Source organism: Podarcis cretensis (genome assembly GCF_951804945.1).
Source record: "Podarcis cretensis genome assembly, chromosome: 5".
In the NCBI taxonomy this organism is placed as follows: domain Eukaryota; kingdom Metazoa; phylum Chordata; class Lepidosauria; order Squamata; family Lacertidae; genus Podarcis; species Podarcis cretensis.
The window spans coordinates 15,909,766-15,932,756 of NC_137174.1; the positions used below are offsets into that span (position 1 = coordinate 15,909,766).

Consider the following 22,991-nt stretch of genomic DNA (forward strand, 5'->3'; position numbering starts at 1 on the left):
TTTGAAGCTACCAGCCTTGCAGATGCTGGACAGCTGGTTAGAGAAGACCTCTGGAGTAGTGGTTGCTCAGATGGGTTTGTTTAAATCTGAGGTGGTCAACATGGTATTCTCTGGATATTGTTTGACTGCAACTCCCATCATCCCTGACCAGTGGTCATGTTGGCTGGGGCTGATTGATTAACATCCACCATCATCTGGAGGACACTACATTGGGTGCCCCAATCCAGATATGTTGTAGCTTCGTTGAAGGCTGAAGCCAAGAGAAGTGGTTGGAATTGTAAACTATGCTTGGGCATATATTGTGTTCCATTGTGGAATGTGTATTTCAGGACTGGAAGATAAAAGGTTCTGTTAGTGTTACCAGCAGCCATGAGCAGGGTGAAGTCACTCCAACAGTTGTGGATGTGAGTCCAACACACATATTTAGGCTGCCTTGGTTTCTACAACTATGCACCTATCAAAACTGGTACTGGGAAGGAAACACAATGGATGTACAACTTTTGCAATGGGCTCTAAACTTGTCCTCCAAAGAGGGCATTGTGGAGACATCATTATTGTGCTCCTAGTACCTGAAATGAGAGTTTGCACCCTCCTGTATCCCTCTTGGGGTGGAGGACCAGTTAGGGTAAAGATGTGTGTGGACAGCTGCTGTCAAATTTGTGCTGGGCTTTATCCAGTGACTTCGGTCCCTCTGCTAATGGCCTTATTAGTCCCTGCGATGTAGCTTTACCCTGACCAGGATAGGCATAGTCTCTGAACATTCATTCCCATTGTCTTTCCATACAGGTGATGACAGGCAACACAGCCCACTATGTTCCTGGTTTGATGATAAGATGTATGCTAAGCTGCTCATGATAATGCAGAGAGAAAGCGATTTGCCAAGAGGCTTTTAAGAGTCGCTGCCTTTTCCCACAATGGAAAAGGTGGTCGCTGACCATTTGCACGTGTTCATTGGAGTCTATGCAAATAAGAAAATAGACTCTTATACTGTTTTTGAGGGTGAGATTTGAAAGAAGTCCATCCAGGAGACAGATGACCCAGCAAGGTCCATCTACCAACCCTAACAATATTGTGTGTGTGTGTGTGTGTGTGTGTGTGTGTGTGTGTAATACCAAGATGCCCTTTTCTGACCATACGCTAGAGCAATTCCAGGCCTCCTGACCCACAAAGTTAAAACAAGTGACAAACAGTTTCCAGCAGTGACTCTTTGTAAATCCCGTTGGGTCCTTTCTTCTTATGCACTGTTGATTGACTCTTTGGGTGACTGGGTTATCAGGTTTCTTCCCAAGAAGAAGAAGAAGAGTTTGGATTTGATATCCCGCTTTATCACTACCCTAAGGAGTCTCAAAGCGGCTAACATTCTCCTTTCCCTTCCTCCCCCACAACAAACACTCTGTGAGGTGAGTGGGGCTGAGAGACTTCAAAGAAGTGTGACTGGCCCAAGGTCACCCAGCAGCTGCAGGTGGAGGAGCGGAGACACGAACCCGGTTCCCCAGATTACGAGACTACCGCTCTTAACCACTACACCACACTGGCTCCCAAGCCCCCTCTGTAAAAGAAAGCTCTGAAAAACAGCATGAAGGAAGCCTTCTCTGTGTATTGCAAGTTTCTTTGAAGACTTCCTACCATGTTAGTGCATTTTCAAGCTGAAAATACGCTTAAGGCATTTGAAGTGCTTCTGAGTCTCTTCCCCACCCCTACTTCCCCAGCTTTACTTGGTAACAAATGACTCCCTTTGCCTAATTGTTTTCAAGTTTCCCATTTCTTTTTAAAACCAATTCTTTTCTAGAAAATAGGGAATGTTAGATCTCCGTCTCTGTGCTGGCCTCTTGGTTACACTCCATCCCGTTTGTGGCTTTGCTCCTCTCCAGGGCCAGCTTTATGTCCAGTTCTCTGAGCTGTTTCAGGAAGCCACGGTTTGGGAGAATGCACCGGTGCTTGAGCACTTGATCAATGGCATCAACCACAGTCATGTTCTTGTAAATCATCAGATACGCCAAGACCAAGGCAGCTGAGCGGCTCCGACCCATGGCACAGTGGACCAAAATCTTGCCTGTGGAAGTGAAGAAAAAGAGAGAGACCATTCAGATTCTTTGCCACTGGCACTTTTCCATTTGCCATTGGTGTTGGGCAAATCCAGAGGAGCGGGTGGTCTAAACCACTGAGCCTCATGGGCTTGCTGATCGGATGGTCAACGGTTCGAATCCGCGCAACAGAGTGAGCTCCAGTTGCTTTGTCCCAGCTCCTGCCAACCTAGCAGTTTGAAAGCACACCTGTGCAAGTAGATAAATAGGTACTGTTGTGGCGGGAAGGTAAACGGCATTTCCGTGCGCTCTGGTGTTCCATTGTGCCAGAAGCGGTTTAGTCATGCTGGCCACATGACCTGGAAAGCTGTCTTGTGGACAAACACCGGCTCCCTTGGCCTGAAAGCAAGATGAGCTCTGCAACCCCATGGTCGCCTTTGACTGGGCTTAACCGTCCAGGGGTCCTTTACCTTTACTTTTATACTTAGACAGGGTCATATGTGAGTGGTGGGTGGGGATACCCCACAGTCTTGTGTGCAGGCACAACACACATGCACAAGGGCCCCCAGGTGATCCATGCAAATCGGCAGAGGATAAAGTTATCACCCCCTTCCCCACTTATCAAATGATGACTGAGGAGGGGCAGTTTGCGTCCTCATCAGGCTGTTTGGGCCACCCAACTCAGCAACGCACCTACTTAATTTTTTCCCCCTTTTTACTGCCACTTCCAAAAATTGGGTTCTTGGAAGAGGGGGAGAGAAAAAAGCCAGATCAGGCCTTTGCTTGGTCTGGGACATGGGGGTTAACAGTCCTTGGTTTAACAAGGAGAGGGGGTTTGGGAAATTGGAGGTGGGTGGAAGGGAAGGAATAACAATTTGGATTGGGTCAGAAATATCTGAGTTATTTCTCGTATTTAGATTGGCTTATGATTTATGACATGAATTATTCTGGTATGCCACTGTTTTCTTTATTTTGCAGTTTGACTAGAGAGGATCTGGTCTCCAGACCTTACCCCCATTCTTAACCCTTTAAGCACTCTGCCAGGCTCATAAGCACTGCAACTAAAGGAGGACACTCCCCCCCCCCCCCGGATCGTGAATGTGTGGTAGGGATGATTGATTTTGAAAAGCCCATGCAGAGTCAAGGACTGTCCTAGATGAGCAGCTCAGGTACATGGATTTCAAAGTAAAGGAGTAAAGGTAAAGGGACCACTGGTCATTAGGTCCAGTCGTGACTGACTCTGGGGTTGTGGCACTCATCTCGCTTTACTGGCCAAGGGAGCCGGCGTACATCTTCTGGGCCATGTGGCCAGCATGACTAAGCTGCTTCTGGCGAACCAGAGCAGCGCACGGAAACCCCGTTTACCTTCCTGCTGGAGCGGTACCTATTTATCTACTTGCACTTTGACCTGCTTTTGAACTGCTAGGAGGGCAGGAGCAGGGCCCGAGTAACGGGAGCTCACCCCGTCATGGGGATTCCAACCGTTGACCTTCTGATCGGCAAGTCCTAGGCTCTGTGGTTTAACCCACAGCACCACCCACGTCCCAAGAATTTCAAAGTACTCTTGTCTTATTCTGGTCCTGTGGAGGAGCCCTCAGAGAAAGGCAGGTTGGCTGTTGTAGCACCACAGACAGCTCCTAGTGAGCAACTGGTGCTTGCAAGGTTTCAAAGTGGATCTAGTCTTATGGAGACTCTGTCCCAGACTCCATTCATTTTTGGGAGAACTAGAATCTCTTAAAGGGGCACACTGTAACATGTGACAAATGCGTGTATCCAGTTCGCCATGTCTACATGTGGTGCGGAGCTCCAATAGGTGAAACAGTTCTGTCCCTTGACCACCATCGCTTCCACCTCTGCCCATGAAAGGGAGTGGGCAAAGCGTTCTGGCAGGATTGGAGCGCTTGCCTTAAGCTTACGCTATTTTCAGGTCCTGCATTAAGGCAGCTGACTCAAATGGTTAGCTTTTAAACAAGAGGTGCTCAATTTGTTGCCTGCTTCAGAAGGAACTCTCAGTGTTTGGGAGCAGGCAGTTTATGCTCTGCCTTCTGCATATACTCAGAGGTTCTTTGATTGCTTGTTCTAGTTTATGTGTCCGTTTTTTTAAAGCATAGCCGCACATGGGAAGGAGCGGTGCTGAATGGGTGTGATTTAAATGGGGGCAGATGGGGATGCAGCATCTGTAGTAGTTGCAAGAGATTACCTCCTCCCACCCATACGCACACAGGATCACAGGGTTAGAGAAAACACCCATGCCTGGTCGTGGTCTTAGGTTCGGCAGGTTCACACACCATGCCAGTTAGGCCATTGCAGATAACGCCCGGACGGAAGCCCATTTTCCTTACTTGTTTCATTCCGGAGTGCTCTATCAATGAATTCAGCAGCAGAGTAAAAGAACTGGCTAAGATTGAAGGTGGGCAGATCATCTGCCTCCACCCCGTGGTACTCAATGTCCATGTCCCTGTAGTATTCTGGTCCCGTATCGACGTTCCACCGGCCATGGGCTGCGTTGAGGATGTGGGTGAAGCCGGCTTTCTCAAGGCTGTAGCGATCAAGGGCTGTTTTCCTGGGTCAAAGCAATCAGAGGCTGTTAGGCAAGGGCACTGCGGTTACGGCATAGTTCAGTTGGCATGGCATGAGAATCTCAAAGTAGTATAATAATAATATAATTTATTTATGCCCTGCCCATCTGGCTGGGTTTCCCCAGCCACTCTGGGTGGCTCCCGACATAATATTAAAAACTCAATAAAACATCAAACATTAAAAACTTCTCTAAACAGGGTTGCCTTCAGATGTTTACTAAAAGTCAGATAGTGAGTGGGTGCCACTACCGAGAAGGCCCTCTGCCTGGTTCCCTGTAACCTCACTTCTTGCAGTGAGGGAACCGCCAGAAGGCCCTCAGAGCTGGACCTCAGTGTCCAGGCTGAACGATAGGGGTGGAGACACTCCTTCATGGCTTTGAGACCGACGTTGGGCAAAAGATTCCAGCACTGCAGGGGGTTGCCTTCCAACTCTTTGGTTGTTGTTTAGTTGTTTAGTCGTGTCCGACTCTTCGTGACCCCATGGATCAGAGCACGCCAGGCACTCCTGTCTTCCAATGCCTACAGTTTGGTCAAACTCATGCTGGTAGCTGCGTGAACTCTACAGCTCTTTGATTCTATTATTCTGTGCTGCTCCTTTCTAAGGCTGAGCCGAAGGGCGGCTGTCGCTGGAACAACACCAGAGCTCTCTTGATTCTATGATTCATCACTTTCCTCTCTTCCCCACCTCAATGGTACGCTGAGCGCAAGCATGATCTATTTCTACAACTGTTTGTGTGAAAGAGTGCCCACTCAATGCTTTTCACAGCTCAGCTATGGCGTAGGCAGGTACCCGGATGGCACACACTTTGAATGTAACGTATGTGTGGGATGTAAAATACGGGAGCAGTCAATTACAACATTCCTAGAGTGTACATGTCAAGACATGGGGAGGGATGTCTGTCTAGCCAGCAGGTAAACTTCCTGGGAGAGACTTCCTCTGCATGTGACCAGAGGTGGGTGTGGCCTCACCTGTGCAGGTAATGATAAAAGCACAGGGCAGCACAGCCATCTCTCTTTTACTCTCTTGCCTCTTGCCTCTCTCTGCCATCTTCCTTCGAAGAAGCAACATCTAAGGATGCCCTCTTGGCTCCCAGCCAAGAGAGGACAAAGGGACTATCTTCCTATAAGATAGATTCTGAATGTATGTTACCTTTTTAAGCCTGTCTGCCTTCTGGGATCATATTGTGAACAGAACGTGAGTAAATTCTTTTTATACTTTTATGAAAGACTGTGTCGTGTCTTGTAATTTAAGAGGGAACAAAGGGGAAATTACCAGAGTTGTTATTATAGAGGTTCTAGCGAACCTGAGCACACGTTACTGTTGCGAACTTAAAAGGGGAATGTCTTTAACTCTGCTGATATTTTGGGAACTTGTTAGCACAAGTTGGATAAGGATATAATCTCACAATATATCCTCTCCTGCATCCCTGAACATTCCCACAGTGTGTACATCCTTTTTGTATTGGATGGGATGGCTTACACTTTTCAGTGGAAACTGTTCCCGTCAAGTGGCTGGACCGTGAAATTGCCTGTTCAGGAATGCCTGCCCTAGCTAGCGCATTCCTGGCACTCACTCCACAAGTTAGAGGGAGCCCCGTCGGGCAAAGTGCCCCAGCCCCAGCTGACAAAGCATCACAGTGAGTTAGGCAGGGGGGCAAACATTTATTTAACTAAAACAGATTAATAAGGGCACAGGAAGGTGATTGCCTGCTAGGACCCAGATCCTGCAGGAAAACTGGGACATTCTGGGATCAAATCAGAAACTGGGATGGCTTCTGTAAATCTAGGACTGTCCCTGGAAAATAGGGACACTTGGAGGGTCTGCAATAGCAGACTTTCTGTCTGTACACTCTTGCTGTTTAAAGGCAGCAAAGGCGGTGCCAGGAAGAGAAGTCCCTTTTGTATCAACTGTAGCTGCAAAAGTACTTTCCCATGAAAACCACTAGATTAGGTAACAGCCACAATAGCCTCCTGGTAATCCCATTTTTGGACTTCCTGGTTGTTAGTGGTTCCTAATAGAACTATCTCTGCCTCACCCCACCCCCCAAAAAGAAGTTTGATACATATATTGTGGCTGAATTGATGCTTTCTGGCTCTGGCCTTTAATTAAGGTGCCACACAGTGAAATCAATGTGTTCTTTTAAAAATACATTTTTAAAAAAGTTTTGCATGATAGGACACCCACTTTTAAATATAAAGCAGTTTTCAAACATTTCTGTACAAGTTCAATATGAGAATTGGTTCCGAAAAGGAGCCCTGCACCACCTATTTTTAAATATCTGTTTTTTCACAAAAGTGTCCAATTCCTGGCATTACATTCTTGTAGCTCCCCAGTAAAAGACTTTGGAAAGGGTAGCATCCCATGAAACTCGAAGCTTTGTTTATTACATGTCTGAAAGCGCTTGTAAAAGTTTCATTCCTTCTGGGCAGTGTCTACAACAGCATTCTATTACAAAAGGAATGAAGGGCAAATTAGATGTTGCACCAAAATGCATGCAAGTTTTTGGTGGGTTTCTTCTTCTCTTTTTAATGTAAAGCAGCTTTGGGGAGGCTTTGATTTGGAGCAGAGACACAGCATTGCGGGTGTGGGGAGGGAAGACTTGGGGGTATCTTTCCCACCAATGCTCTCTCACTCAAAATCATCTCTCGCCCAAGCTGATTTTCTCCATGCACAGCTCTTCAGGGGATCAGTATGTGTACTAATTTCAAACAAATGCTGACATAAAACAGGCAGGGAGTGGTTAGAATTGTGAAGAAGGGACAAATTAGGGCCCTCGTATTTACGGGACCGCCTCCCCTGGTATGCCCCGCTGAGGACCTTAAGGTCCATGAATAACCATAGTTTAGAGGTCCCAGGCCCTAAGGAAGTCAAACTATCCTCCACCAGGGCCAGGGCCTTTTCAGTGATGGCTCCAACCTGGTGAAATGCTCTGTCCCATGAGACTAGGGCCCTTCAGGATTGAACCTCCTTCTGTCAGGCCTGTAAAACAGAGCTATTCCGCCTGGCTTTTAATTTGAATTCAGCCTGATCTTTTATTTCCCTTCCCTTCCCTCCCCCTCCCCTTTTATGAAGATCATTCACTCTGAGACCCCACAGCTAATTCTCCCCTGGCCTCCTCGCTGGCCCAAGTAGGACCAATTTGAGCCAGCTAGCCCTGGGGATTATCTAATTGATTTCGAATTTTTATTGTTAGTCATGCTTTTATACTGTGTTTTATGCTGCTTTTATAATTAAGTGTTTTAAATTTGTTGTTAGCCACCCTGAGCCCGGCTTTTGAACCGGGAAGGGCGGGGTATAAATAAAATTATTATTATTATTATTATTATTATTATTATTATTATTTATTAAATTCTCTGATGGGTCATTTTAAGGCCACCTACCAAACCTCTAGGGACGCGGGTGGCGCTGTGGGTAAAACCTCAGCGCCTAGGACTTGCCGATCGCATGGTCGGTGGTTCGAATCCCCGCGGCAGGGTGCGCTCCCGTCGTTCAGTCCCAGCGCCCAGCCTAGCAGTTCAAAAGCACCCCCGGGTGCAAGTAGATAAATAGGGACCGCTTACCAGCAGGAAGGTAAACGGCGTTCCGTGTGCTGTGCTGGCTCGCCAAATGTAGCTTGTCACGCTGGCCACGTGACCCGGAAGTGTCTGCGGACAGTGCTGGCTCCTGGCCTCTAGAGTGAGATGAGCGCACAACCCTAGAGTCTGGCAAGACTGGCCCGTATTGGCAGGGGTACCTTTACCTTTACCTTTTTACCAAACCTCCTGCCGTAGCAATACCTTTCAATTATCCTACACAGAATCTACACTTGCAGGTGCACAGCATAGCCCAGAGAGGATGATGTCAGAGCCACATTTCCACTGTGATCCAGTCATTACAGGCATAATGCTCTCCGTGACTACTGGAGGCCATGTGCCTTGGCATAACTTACTCATCTCCTATGTAGAGGTTGGGCCAGACTTCGTTGACGTGGGTGTACTTTGGGCTGCCTTTCCAGAAGAGCCTCTCCAGGTCAAACGCTCCAGGGGTGCAGTAGTCCCCATTGGGGTCTACTTTGACGGCTGCGTAAGCACTGATCTTCCCAGATTTCAGGGCCATTGAAGAGCTTGATGGATGACGGAGGAAACAAAATCCAAAAACCTGCAACACCAAGCAGAAGGTGAGGTTGCTGTTAAGAGACCCAAGTGAACACGGTTCTCCCTAGAGATTATATTGTCATTGTTGTACCTCACAACAGGCCTATTAGGACTGATTTTTTTAAAAGGGGGGGGGGTAAGGCTATTTATATGACAACTTTGGACTGATGAAAAGTGCCTCTCTGGGTGGCACTTTTTTTCTTTTTCTTTCTCCTTTTGCAGCACAGAGGGGGTGATTTAAACTGGAGATTATGGATGAGAGGCATCTCAGCTTCACTCTGTCCTCAGGCAGAACATATGTTTCTGCTTTGACTCTGGAGGAGCTTATAATGAAAAATTTAAAATATCGGCCAACTCAACCTCTCGTCTCTGGAATGAAAAAGCCGAAGCAGTGGTATTGTGAGAAACGTTAGTCAGATATTGAGGACCTAAACCAAATCCAAATCCTTTTTGTGTTTCTGAAGGTTTGAGGTAACTGGCTCTATTCGAAACCTTTTTTAAAAAAAAAAAAACAGCACCACACATACCGTGGAGTAATTGGGGGTTGTATTTGCCAAACTTCACAAAGTGTTTCAAGTGCTTAAAAAGAAATCTGATCCCAGCCCCATTATTTGCACTCGCCCCTGTCTAAGGTGACATTTTAATTAGGGTGGGGGAGAGGAGAAAGTGCTCATTCCAAGAGCTGTCTAGGATTGTACCTGTTCTCCCTTTCTGAAGTAACCTCCTGGGCCAGATGTTAGTCAATCTCCATATGTAAAATATGGCTTCCTCCAAGAGAGCCTAACCGGTGGGTGGCTTATGGCTTAGAATGCTCATCGTGAGGCAGTTGAACTGGTCATTTCCACAGCAAACACAATAATATGACCCACAGCAAGGCTGCTGATGAGGTAAAGCTAAGACGCCCGCTTACCTTTCTTTATGGACCCAAACAATGTCAGACAAGCTCTCGGTGGCTGGACTTATATGGCAAACCTGCTCCCCTCACAATAATGCGCATCTACAAACATGGAATTTTGACTGTGTCTGCCAATAGGTAGGACTGAACAAATAGGGTTTCCCCTCAGGCAGGCAGGGGCTGTGAGTGTTCTGTTGAGGTTTCAGAACTCCAATTTAGAAGCAATGGCTGGATTTTAAGGGCTTTGTAAGAATTGATGCTTTTGAATTATGGTGCTGGATGAGATTCTTGAGAGTCCCATGGACTGCAAGAAGATCAAACCTATCCATTCTGAAGGAAATAAACCCTGAGTGGTCACTGGAAGGACAGATCGTGAAGCTGAGGCTCCAATACTTTGGCCACCGCATGAGAAGAGAAGACTCCCTGGAAAAGACCCTGATGTTGGCAAAGATGGAGGGCGCAAGGAGAAGGGGACGACAGAGGATGAGATGGTTGGATAGTGTTCTCGAAGCTACCAGCATGAGTTTGACCAAACTGCGGGAGGCAGTAGAAGACAGGAGTGCCTGGCATGCTCTGGTCCATGGGGTCACGAAGAGTCAGACACGACTAAACAACAACAAGTAAGAAAGCCTGTTGGCTGGTGAAAGCCAGGCTTGTCCATCGTCTCTCCCCTTGCTGTCTTGTTGAGCTTCCATTAAATTCGGCGGGGATGGAATAGGGCAACTTCCTGGTAATGTTGTGCCCTTGACTCCTGTAATGGAACCAGATTTCTGGTGTGGTGATAATATGATAATTATAATCGTATTACAATTATGGAGCAGCTTTTCAGCTGACTTCCAGAGAAAAGCCGAATGGCATCCCGTTCAAGATGACTCATCCGCTGGGGGAAGATGATCTAAAACATTCTGAGCTGCCATTAGGGCCCTAATTGCTTTGAGTGCCTTGGCAGGAAAGTGGTATATTTACAGACAGGCAATAAATCAATGAAGAGAGGCTAGAAGTTGACAGTGAGCACATGGAAACTAATGGCAGACAATAAAATAGGCTGCAGTGTCACTGGGAAAATGACGCACAATGAAAACATTTCAAGAAGGATCACACGATGTATGTGTTTCTATGCTAATGCTAGAAGATTGAGCCAAGTTGGGGGAAGCAGAGTGTCTGACATTTGCTTACAGGAAAAAATAAGGCTTCTCTGGGCTTATCAGAGAACACTAGCAGAACAAAAAGATGCTTATCTCTAGATTTAAAATCTATGAAAAGGGCAGAGTAAAGTTGTATTGGGTTGGGAGTTGCATTGATATATATGTCAAAGAAGGCACAGAGGGCCATAAATCAGAACTTGTACAAGAAACAGATTTAGCTGTAGAATCATTATGTGTAGAAGAATCAGGCCGAAACAGGAAAATAGTAATACTCCCCTAAACCAAGTTCTGATGGTGATTTACAGACATTAAAAAAAAATCAGAGAAGCAGCTAAAGGAGATCTTATAAGAATGACTTCCACGCTCATCAAATAAATGCAAATTTAGTTCGCGGTCAAGAGACACATTTGTGTGAGCAATACCCAGGATCTCGTGAAAGACCTCAAATCACTTGGGATCAATGACTTGAATGCTCCCAGATTTAAAAGGTATGTGGATGGGAAATTGTTCAGAAAATTTCATACACTCAGTTAATTTCAGAATTTCACCTCCACCTTCCTATTGGTCTACATTTTAACTCTTTCTCTCCCCCCTGTACAGACATTTTCAAATGAATGGGCAAATGCCACAGCTGATTTCCTGTCTTTTTAATGTACAGTGGTACCTCTGGTTACATACTTAATTCGTTCCGCAGAAAACCCTGCTGATGTTTGCTCTGATTCAGCAGTAAAGAGCGGGTTTGTCCGGGGAAAAGCAATGGTACAAGCAGAAGTGTGGATGAGCCCCAATACAAGCTGTTGACCAGTGATGGTCTTCTTATTCCCTAGAATTTCTCAAGTTATTAGAGAGAGACCCACCAGGAGACAAAACCCAGCAGTTTTAGAGAGAGTGAGAGCCGAGGGTTTATTTCTAGAGATAGTTGAAACTGGGGGTATTCTGTTGGGGAGGGTGCTATTTTCTGGGTATTTGCTGTCTGTTTTTAGAAGTCATCATGCTTCCTATAAACTTATTTACAGATACATTGCTTCCAGGCAGCCTGTTAATTGGGCATTCATCCTGATCTGTTTGCTAGGAAGTTGCTGTTGTATTAATTACCCACCCTTCACCCTAAGATACCAGGCTGGGTTAGAACAATTAACACACAGTATGAAAAACAGTTCAAAACAACTTACAATCACAGAAATAAGGTGGGTCCTAAAAATGCACATCTCAGGGGTCAAGGGCCTGGGAAAAGAGGTGTGTCTTCAACATTCCCCGAAAGCTGTCTAATGAAGAGGCCAGGTACACCCCTGTGGGGACGGAGAGCCACAACTTAGGGGATGCCACGGAAAATGCCCTCTCCCAGGCCACCACCCCACGATCTTCTGAGCATAGTGGAATAAACAAGAAGGCCCGCTCTGCTGATTTCAGCACCTGAGAGGGTCTGTAGGGATGAAGGTGGTCTTTCAGGATTCAGCTTACTGGCCCATGCCCAGCCCATCACCTCCAAACAATGGTCTAACACCTCAATGGCTTCGGTCCAGTCAAAGACAGAGGTCCTATGGCTAGGTCAGGATGGCATGGGGATGAGGGACCAACTCCCTTCTCTTGCAGGGCCCCAATTAGTGCCATTGCCTTCCGTTAAGAGTTTGGGTGTAATCCTTGACACCTCCCTTTCCATGGAGGCGCAAGTTACAGCAACAGCCAAGGCGACATTTTTCCACCTTCGCCGCATCAAGCAGTTGGTCCCTTACCTTTCCCGCCCCGACCTGGCCACAGTGATCCATGCAACGGTCATCTCCAGGCTTGACTACTGTAATTCGCTCTACGCAGGGCTGCCCTTGAAGCTGTCCCAGAAACTCCAGCGGGTACAGAATGCTGCAGCGAGGCTCCTCACGGGGTCTCTGCCATGGGAGCATATTCACCCAGTGCATTTCAAGCTACACTGGCTCCCGGTGGAGTACAGGGTCAGATTTAAGGTGCTGCTTTTGACCTTTAAAGCCCTTCACGGCCTAGGACCCTCGTACCTACGGTCCATAAATAACAACACCCTAGTGGTCCCGGGCCCTAAGGAAGTTAGATTGGCTTCAACCAGAGCCAGGGCCTTTTCAACTCTGGCTCTGGCCTGGTGGAACGCTCTGCCTCATGAGACCAGGGCCCTACAGGATCTGATTTCTTTCCGCAGGGCCTGTAAGACAGAGTTGTTCTGCCTGGCCTTTGGCTTGGAGCCAATTTGATTCCCTCCCTCCCTCTCTTTCTTTTTTCTTTTCCTTCTCCTCCTGCAATGAGGCTACATTTTAATATTTTAATGTTCCATTATTTTAATGTTGTATTTTATTTTTGTTTTTAAGTTGTAATCATTCATCTTGTTTTTATTATTGCTTGTAAGCCGCTCTGAGCCTGGCCTTGGCTGGGGAGGGTGGGGTATAAATAAAAAATTATTATTATTATTATTATTATTATTATTATTATTATTATATCTGAAGGAGCATCTCCACCCCCATCATTCTACCCGGACACTGAGGTCCAGCACTGAGGGCCTTCTGGCAGTTCCCTCACTGCGAGAAGCCAAGTTGCAGGGAACCAGGCAGAGGGCCTTCTCAGTAGTGGTGCCCACCCTGTGGAACGCCCTCCCACCAGATGTCAAAGAGAACAACTATTGGACTTTTAGAAGACATCTGAAGCCAGCCCTGTTTAGGGAAGCTTTTAATGTTTGATGCATTTCTGTATTTTAATATTTTGTTGGAAGCCGCCCAGAGTGGCTGGGGAAACGCAGCCAGATGGGTAGGGTATAAATAATAAATTGTTGTTGTTTTTGTTGTTGTTATCAACTGCCTCTCCTGATTCAGGAGAAGATTGTGAGATAGAGCTAGGTGTCATCTGCAAATTGATGGCACTTCCAAATCTCCTGATAACGCCCAGAAGCTTCATTTAGATGTTAAATAGCACAGGGGACAAGATGGAACTCTGTGGGGCATCAGAGGGCAACTCCCATGGCACTGGACAGCAGGCTCCCATGACCACATTCTGGAAACATCCCAGGAGGTAAGAACAGAACCACTGAATCAAAGTAAAAGGTAAAGGACCCCTGAACAGTTAAGTCCAGTCAAAGGCAACCATGGGGTTGCGGCTCTCATCTCACTTTCAGGCCAAGGGAGCTGACATTTGTCCACAGACAGCTTTCTGGGTTTTGTGGCCAGAATGACTAAGTCAGTTCTGGTGCAATGGAACACTGTGGTGGAAACCAGAGCACACGGAAACACCATTTACTTTCCCACCGCAGTGGTTTATCTACTTGCACTGCTGTGCTTTTGAACTGCTAGGTTGGCAGGAGCTGGGACAGAGCAACGGGAGCTCACCCCGTCGTGGGGATTCAAACCGCCGACCTTCCAATCGGCAAGCCAAGAGGCTCAGAGGTCTAGACCACAGCGCCACCCACATCCACCACTGAAGCACAGTGCTCCCAACCACCACCTCCCTGGGCCGCTCTAGAAGGATATTGTAGTTAGCAATATCGAAAGCAGCTGAAAGAGCGAGGAGAACAAACTGTGCCATGTTGCTCCATCTCTCTCCTGGTCAAAGCAATCAACCAAGGTGATGGGTGCATTTTCAGTGCCATGACCAGGCGTGAAGCCAGACTGGAATGGATCCAAGTCATCAGCTTCTTCCAAGCATGCCTGAAGTTGAACCACCACCACTTTGCCCCCCAAAGGGGATATTTGACTCTTGGTAGTTGTTCAACCACCTCCATCAAGGCAGATTGTATCTCCCCCTTCTCCACTGAAGCCTTAATCACTTCCTGGACCCATCCAATCAGCCCCCTATGGCTGGCTCTAAGAAGCAAAAAATGGACAAGGGTCAAGGAGCCAGGTGGCCAGCTATACTTCAAGCAGCTTGCCCTCCCTATCCCCAGGTTGCAATAATCTAAACTGATCCAGTATAGATTGAACAAACCATGCTCTAAACACCACCACTGAACTTGCTCTATAGCTGTGGCATCGAGCGATTTTGTCCCTAAAGTGCCTTGCAGAGTTGTCACAGCAGGCTTCTGAGGGAGCCAGAGCGATGCCACAATGGCCACGTTTAGTCGGGTTCAGACCGAATCTTATGCCACCTGCTCTCTTATGCCAAACCTCCTGTTTCATCGCATCCTTGACTTTCCAGGCAGAAAGATGGCTACTGTTACAAAATGCATTGGCAGGATGGATTTTGTAAAAGCAACCTTCTCCAGCCTGGTATCTTCCAGGAGTTGTTAGGTTTCCAGCTACCACCCGTCTCCAACTAGCATGGTCCATGGTTAGGAAGAAGGTGGAGTTTAGTCCAACAACAACTGGAAGTCACCAGGCTTGGGGAGGCTGGTGTAAAGCACCAGGAGGCATGGTTTACTCTGAACTTGCTCCACAAGATAATCAGCTTGGATAGCTCTGTTGGTTAGAGTGTGATGATGCCAAAGTTGCAGGTTCAATCCCTGTGTGGGACAGCTGCATATTCCTGCATTGTAGGGGGCTGGACTCGGGGTCCCTTCCAACTCTGCAATTCTTTGATTCCCTAAGTACCTGTAAAGCTGACTTCACACCTCTTTTTCTTCAGCAGCATTGACTCATAAAAGTCTAGCTCTTTGCACTAGTCCTACACTACTAGCGCAAGGTAGAGGGCAGGAGCCAACACAGGGGTCTGTTGTGTCTGCTTCCGTGCCCCAAGTACAGATCAGAATGCATCTTAGCTGCTGACCCTTCTGTTGAGGCAGGACTGAGCACTGCCATAGGATCTGTCTGTGCCAAAAGAATTCTGTGGATCAGGCTGCCCATGCGTAGCACAGCAGATCAGGTATTGGTAGGCTATGGAGAGAGACTGTGTGTTTGAATGTATATTCTGCAACCTCTTGGGTCCCCAAACTGGGATGTGCGTCTGTGATCTGTATGAGATGATGGAGTCCAAAAGACGTGCTTTTTGGGGGGGACGTGCTTGCGCATTTTGGAGCACTGCACAGGGTTGCATAATTGCATCTCCCCCCAAAAAGTGCATTTTTGGGGGTGAGATTTCAACACAAAATCACTTGAGATCACAGTACCCCCAATGGCCACCATGCTCTTGCATGAGAAAACTGGATGTCCTGTCCCGTTTTTTTCTGGGACGCTTGCAAGGCATGATGAATGGGGAGGGGTGGGAGAGCAAGATTCTCAGTTAAGGTTCAAGGGCCATCTCTTGGATATATTTGAGTTTTAAATGGATAATGCTGCAGCAATGCATTTTCGGAGTATTTATTTACTTTTTGTTTCTAGCTCATAATAACTATAGCAACATTTTGCCAACCCAGATCAGTTACCCAATTTCTGTATTAAAGCGGAACCATAGGCATGGCAGGAGAAATAGGAGCAGGTGCAACAACCCCATTGCCCTCTCAAAATGGCACTCCTGCTGTGGAGACCTTAAAGTGCTACTCTGGTTACATGATATTTTGCAAATCCTAGCAACCACCCAAAGGAGCCTCGTTGCTCACTATGTACCTGTCACTTATTAGGAGAGAAGGCAGGCCCTGGATTTCAATATGCTTATCTGATCAAAGATGCAATATTTGCAAACAATGTAGTTTTCATGGCGCAGGGATGACTTTACTTCAGATCTCCCACTAAAACAACAACAGCAACTAAAAATGAATGGAAGATTGATGTCTGAAAATATGCTGCTAAGAATCCTGCCGAATTTATTTTGGGTTGATTTAATGGCAATAGCTTCTTTGAAAAGAATCCCCTCTAACTTTCTTAAGACAAAACAAAAAAAAAGTTAATTTAATCCTTATCATTGGAATTTCTCAGATATTGTTTTTGGTGGTTGTTTCTTTAGGGGAAGGGGAAATTGTGAAGAGGTTTTTCTGTGTGTGTCTCGTGCAGTTGTAGTTTAAAACGAGTTTGAGTATAATCTCTTTTATGCCACTATTCCTTTACCCTCTGTCTGCATCTCTTCTCTACTCACTCGTATATTCTCCAGGCCAGCAATTTCTTTTTAAAAATCGTTTTCGCACTTGGTCTTCACTGCCAACACATGTGGTTAACATGAAGCCAGTTCAGCTGGCTTGGCTGACATAAGGCATTAAAATTTCCTGAATGACAGACACAAGCCATCTATAGTAGAAGCAGGGCAACAGAATTCGATGGAAGGGAAGGGGAATTGAAAGAAAATAAAGAGCCGAGGAGCAGAGAAGAAGGGAGGGGAGAGCATCTAAAAGATTCCCAGAGTAGATTTTAAAATCTCCCAAAACAGATCTCAGTTTAGCATAAACGATAAAAAGGTTCGTCCAATAGGAAAGAAAGAAGTGCAGCTCATTGTATAATATTTTGGAATGCTGAATGACCTCACTGTATCCCCAAATGAATGAATCTCTAATGTTACTCGTGCCTCTGCCCTGAAATGGTTTTAAAAAGCCCACAGCTCCTTTGAAAATACAGCTAAACATTCAGTTTCCCCCCTTGCCTGGTTGTCCTCTCCCAGAATTTTTTAAGGGAAAGGGCGAAAAGGGAGTTCAGCATTCTCTCATCTTGCCTTACCTGTGACTTTATCCAGGAGCTGTAGGTAGCGTGGATCTTCGGAGTGTGACAGGGACGGCAAAGGAAATCTTTGCCAACTTTGAAACTGGCATCTATTTTTAGAGCAGGATTTGCTGACTGACCTTGTGTGATACCCACTCAAAGGGGAGAATCTTTACATCTGCTACTAAAACGACTCCCTAATGTGACCTGAAACCGGTGGCCTCGGCCGTTCAGCAACTCCAGGCTGCTGGAGCAGATCAGGGTTCAAGTCAGAGAGGCTCGTGTGCGTGTCGTGCAGGCTCCAGTCGTGCGCAAAAAGGCATATTTGGACCCATGGTAGCCTCAGGTCAGAGGCCATACCAGCTATCCCTTTCACAGTACCAACGGTATGTAACTCGTCGGAGCTGCCAGGGCTGCTCTGTGCCTCCTAACGCTAATAAGTCCTTATTATTTATCTGTTGTAAGAGTCCTTATACCAGCTGGCCCAGTATTGTCTACTAAAACTGCAGCAGTTACCCAGGGTTTCTCGCCAGGGGTCCTACCCAACCCCAAAGCTTCATTCTTTTTTATTTATTTATTTATTTATTTATTTGGTTTTTCAGATTAAAGTTTTACAATCACACGCACAACATAAAAACAAGATTCCAAAGAATCTCCTGGTCTTCCCTCCTCCTCTTTGTGGGTCTTATTGTTAATCATTTCCTCCTGCATCTTTTATGATAATCCAAATCTTTTACATCTCCATTACAGTCATACCTCGGGTTGAAGTAGCTTCGGGATAAGTATTTTTGGGTTGTGCGCTGCGGCGACCCGGAAGTAACGGAGTGCATTACTTCTGGGTTTTGCCACTTGTGCATGCGCAGACGGTCAAAATGATTTCACACGCATGCACAGAAGCAGCGAATCGCAATCCGCGCATGCGCGGATGTGGGTTGCGTTCGCTTCTGGATGTGAACGGGGCTCCGGAATGGATCCTGTTCGCATCCAGAGGTACCACTGTATATCCAAAATTCACCATTAAACTACAAGTGTTACTCCAATCCTACTGACAATTTTAAGTGTTTACAATGGTTTTTAAGGTAAATTATAAATTTCCCCCATTCCTTATTAAAATTTTGGTTTTCCTGATTTCTGATTCTTCTGGTCATTTTTGCCATTTCAGCATAATCCATCAGCTTAATCTGCCATTCTTCTCTGGTAGGGACTTTGTCTTCTTTCCATCTCTGGGCCAATGGAGCTTGATCCTTTTTAAATGGTGGGGGGGGGAGAGAACTGGAGTGAACACAGGTTCAAAGGCTTGCCCAATATATTGATTGTGGGTGTGATGGTGCTCTTGAGGCCTTCCCCTACTGTCTGGAAAACCTCTGAGATCTTCCACACTCTTCTCCAGGGGAATTACCTTCCCTGCCTATCCTTGACAAGGAATCTGTTGTTCAGCTTCTTTGGAAAACCGAAGTGTGTGCCTATGTACATCCCCTCTTTCTGTGTTTTGGAGAGGGGGTGTTCTGATTTGGGAGAGAGAAGAGAGGAGCAAAAGAGGGGTGGCACTCAAAAAATATGTGTCCGTGGTCCTAAAAGGGTTAGCAATCCCCACTCTAGAATTTAGACCTGGTGTTTTGACCCCAGTAATAATAATAATAATAATAATAATAATAATAATAATAATATTCATACATACATACATACATACCCCACCCATCTGACTGGGTTTCCCCAGCCACTCTGGGCGGTTCCCAACAGAATATTAAAAACAGGATAAAACATCAAACATAAAAATCTTCCCTAAACAGGGTTGCCTTCACATGTCTTCTAAAAGTCAGATAGTTGTTTATTTCAGATCAAATATGACTGAACAAACGCACCCACAAAAAATGTACCATTTTCCTCTCCTTTCTGCTCCATCCTTGTAGCCTCTTTCCCATCCAGGAAATAAACATTGCTGAATGTGGTTTTGAACTGTGGCTTTTTGAAAAGCACAGCCAGGTCCAGGGTGGAGTTTTAAAGTTTGATTAGATGTTCTTGGGTAACTTATGGTTGGTTTACTAGCCGATCTTCCTTCAGAAGCCAGTGCCGAATACGCCAAGGCTAATGTCAAGTAAACTGACTCAACCAGTGAGAGGTTTCAGTGCTTACCTGAGTTCCTTTTTTTTTTTTTTTTACTGGTCACTGGAGGCTTTTGAATTTATGTACAAATATATAGGCTGAGCGTAGGTGAAGGGACACCCTAACACTCCAAAGTCCAGTGTTTCCCACATCCAAGGCAGCCAGCACCCCAAAAAAGCTGGCAAAGCCCAAATTCAGCATTAACCGTGTGTGTCTGTTCAGAACTGCTCTCTGACTCCCAGCAGATACACATCACAAGAACAGCCCAAGCTATTAGTCTTCTTTTGTTAAGCCCAAGACTCTGGTCAGCTATTATTACTTCAAGGCAACCTGAAATTTGAAAGCAGCATTCATTTAACTCTGCATGCAGTAAACCACTGAGCCTCTTGGGCTTGCTCCTGTTGCTGTGTCCCAGCTCCTGCCAGCCTAGCAGTTTGAAAGCACACCAGTAAAGGTAAAGGTAAAGGTACCCCTGCCCGTACGGGCCAGTCTTGACAGACTCTGGGGTTGTGCGCCCATCTCACTTAAGAGGCCAGGGGCCAGCGCTGTCTGGAGACACTTCCGGGTCACGTGGCCAGCGTGACATCGCTGCTCTGGCCAGAGCCAGAGCCAGAGCCGCACACGGAAACGCCGTTTACCTTCCCGCTGGTAAGCGGTCCCTATTTATCTACTTGCACCCGGAGGTGCTTTCGAACTGCTAGGTTGGCAGGCGCTGGGACCGAGCAGCGGGAGCGCACCCCGCCGCAGGGATTCGAACCGCCGACCTTTCGATCGGCAAGCCCTAGGCGCTGAGGCTTTAACCCACAGCGCCACCTGCGTTAAATAGGTACCACTGTGGTGGGAAGGTATATGGCGTTTCCTGCGCTCTGGTTTCCATCATGGTGTCCCATGGTGTCCAGAAGCGGTTTAGTCCTGCTGGCCACATGACCAGGAAAGCTGTCTGTGGGCAAACACTGACTGCCTCAGCCTGAAAGTGAGATGAGCGCTGCAACCCCATAGTCGCCTTTGACTGGACTTAACTGTCCAGGGGTCCTTTACCTTTTACCTTTTTTACTACAAAAAAATGCAAGCAAAAAATGGTGGCTATTACAAAGCTGATGTCCTCCACAAATGACATGACTGCCAAAACATAGGAGGGTCTATAGCTCAGTGGAAGAGGACGTGCTCTGTATAAAGAGAAACCCAGATTTGGAAAGCCCTGTCAAATAGAGCAGCTAATACAGGCTAAATCATGGGTAGGCAAACTAAGGCCTGGGGGCTGGATCCGGCCCAATCACCTTCTAAATCTGGCCAGCGAACGGTCCAGGAATCAGCATGTTTTTACATGAATAGAATGTGTCCTTTTATTTAAAATGCATCTCTGGGTTATTTTGTGGGGCATAGGAATTCATTCTTTCTTTCTTTTTCAAAATATAGTCCAGCTCCCCACAAGGTCTGAGGGACAGTGAACCGGCCCCCTGCTGAAAAAGTTTGCTGACCCCTGGGCTAAATGAACCAACAGATTCTCAGTTGGTGTAGGGCACCTTAATGCGTTCATAAGTTGAGTGTTTATGAAATTCGCTGTATTTCCCTCTCTATCGACAGCCCTTTGTTATGACATTTAAATGACATATTAAGTAAACCACAATTCGAATTAAGATAAAAACATTTTGAAGAGTTGCCCAGATTTTAGTAACCAGCAAGTGGTGTAGTTTAGCAAGTTGCAAAACTGGTGTAGGAAAATCACTGGAAAGGCAAATTTTGCAATGGAAGAATTAGAATAGATTTGGGAGACTGAAGAGCAGTGCAGAAATGCTTCAAACAAACAAAATATAAAGTATGGTCTATTTTTATTAATGATTGGCATCAATTACAGAAGGGTTTGTCCTTGTTTTCAAATTGTTGTTGTTGTTAAATCATTGTCTTAACGTAGCAATCACATTTAGCTTAAATATTTTTACTAACTTTGCTACTTTTTCAAAGCTGCTGCTGCTGCTCTCTGTAATATATAAATTAAAGTCGAGCGCTGGTTATTCCAACAGGGTGACCAAAGCAAAATTCAGCTAACATCCTGACTCTTTGCCACTTAGTATATTCAGGATCCAGCCTCTTAATCTGAGAGTCAGACTGGATGTTCTTTAGGTACCTGTGGCCCTGTAGTTTTATTTATGTGAACAATGAAATATTCCCATTTTCAGAATTGCAGTATAAATTTTGCTTTTGGAAGCCAGTTGGATTGTATGAGCATGAATAGATTGTGGCTTTTTGTTGTTCTGTTACTGATACCTTCTTGAGTGTCTGGAATATTAAACTGAAATGGATACTCTTGTTTATCCCTTGCTGTCAAAACAATGCATGCTCCTTTTGCCTCTCTAGAATTAAACCAAATGTTTCCGAGTCAGTCTTGGCTCCTAGGGATAAGCATTCTGCTTCGGAGACAATACTGTTTATTACAGTGAACTCTTTCTCTCTCCACCTCTCCTGTTGCTGCCTTGAAAATATGAACAATTTAAAAGCCAAGCTGGTCAAGCAACTATATTATACCATGTGTCTCCCATTTTCCCCTGCTTTGTTAGGAAATGCTCTCAGATCTACACTTTCTGAAGTTGGACGCCAGCAACTCAGGCATTCTGGCCTAGCTACCCGAGGTGCCAAACCTGAGCCTTGATTGTTCCTCTTCAGACACCAGGCCAGGATGCACATGACTGAGTACCCATCTATAATTACATAAATACTAAGAAAGGCAGTAGTCTTTATTGTTTTATTATTTTAATTTTTATACTGCTTGTAAACCTCTTAAGTGGTTTACAAGAACGGCTCAGGACCGCAATACCTCAAGGACTGCTTCTTTCCATATGAAGCTACCCGGACCCTGAGATCATCTTCTGAGGCCTCCCTCCACGAGAGGGCCAGAAAGTGGCAACACGAAAATAGGCCTTTTCTGCAGTGGCTCCCCACTGAATGAATGAATGGATTTTATTTGCGTCAGCCATCGGCCATAGCAATAAAACAACAATATAATATACAAAGAATAGAAATAAAAAGTCAATAACAGTCATACCTTGGGTTACAGATGCTGCAGGTAGCGCACTTTCGGGTTGTGCACTGCACTGAACCCAGAAGTACCAGAATGGGTTACTTCCGGGTTTTGGCACTTGCGCATGCGCAAAGTGCTAAATCGCACTTTGCACATGTGCAGAAGCACTGAATCGCAACCCGCGCATGCGCAGACGGGTTGCGGACGCTGCGGGTTGCAAATGTGTTTCCTTCACAGATCACGTTCACAACCTGAGCGTCCACTGTATATAAAATTCATTTTAGGGTTTTGAATCAATAGTCAAATAGTGGATCTTATTCTATTTGCCCCAGCTAAAAACCTTGCAACCTTTGCTATCACCTGCTCATCTTGATCTTCCAAGAGAAAGAACACTGTGGCAGTGGTTGGGCGACCCGGAATGGACAATAAAAGAGGAGTGATAATCTCATTCCTTTTTTTTTTAAAAAAAAAATATTAATCATTTTTTCAATACAAACAACAACCGCAAAAGACACATACAGCAAAAACCATAATAACACTGCTAACACAATTTGGCAATTCAAATTTGAATACTGATATACCTATGAGT

General features: G+C 45.9%; 1 protein-coding gene and 1 long non-coding RNA gene across 2 annotated transcripts; one reads left to right on the forward strand and one right to left on the reverse strand.

The window, feature by feature from the left end:
- Positions 1-1,743: 1,743 nt before the first annotated feature.
- On the reverse strand, positions 1,744-17,444 carry DUSP29 (dual specificity phosphatase 29). The gene is made up of 5 exons (XM_079975499.1): positions 17,302-17,444; positions 11,950-12,066; positions 8,533-8,741; positions 4,367-4,587; positions 1,744-2,053 (listed from the first exon to the last, which is right to left on the reverse strand). Exons 2-5 carry the CDS (start codon positions 11,983-11,985, stop codon positions 1,803-1,805), a joined length of 717 nt encoding a protein of 238 aa, XP_079831625.1. The 5' UTR covers positions 11,986-12,066; positions 17,302-17,444; the 3' UTR covers positions 1,744-1,802.
- On the forward strand, positions 13,364-22,114 carry LOC307215844. The gene is made up of 2 exons (XR_013838668.1): positions 13,364-13,801; positions 21,942-22,114. It is a non-coding gene; the product is annotated as an uncharacterized lncRNA (long non-coding RNA).
- The last annotated feature ends 877 nt before the right edge of the window (positions 22,115-22,991 follow it).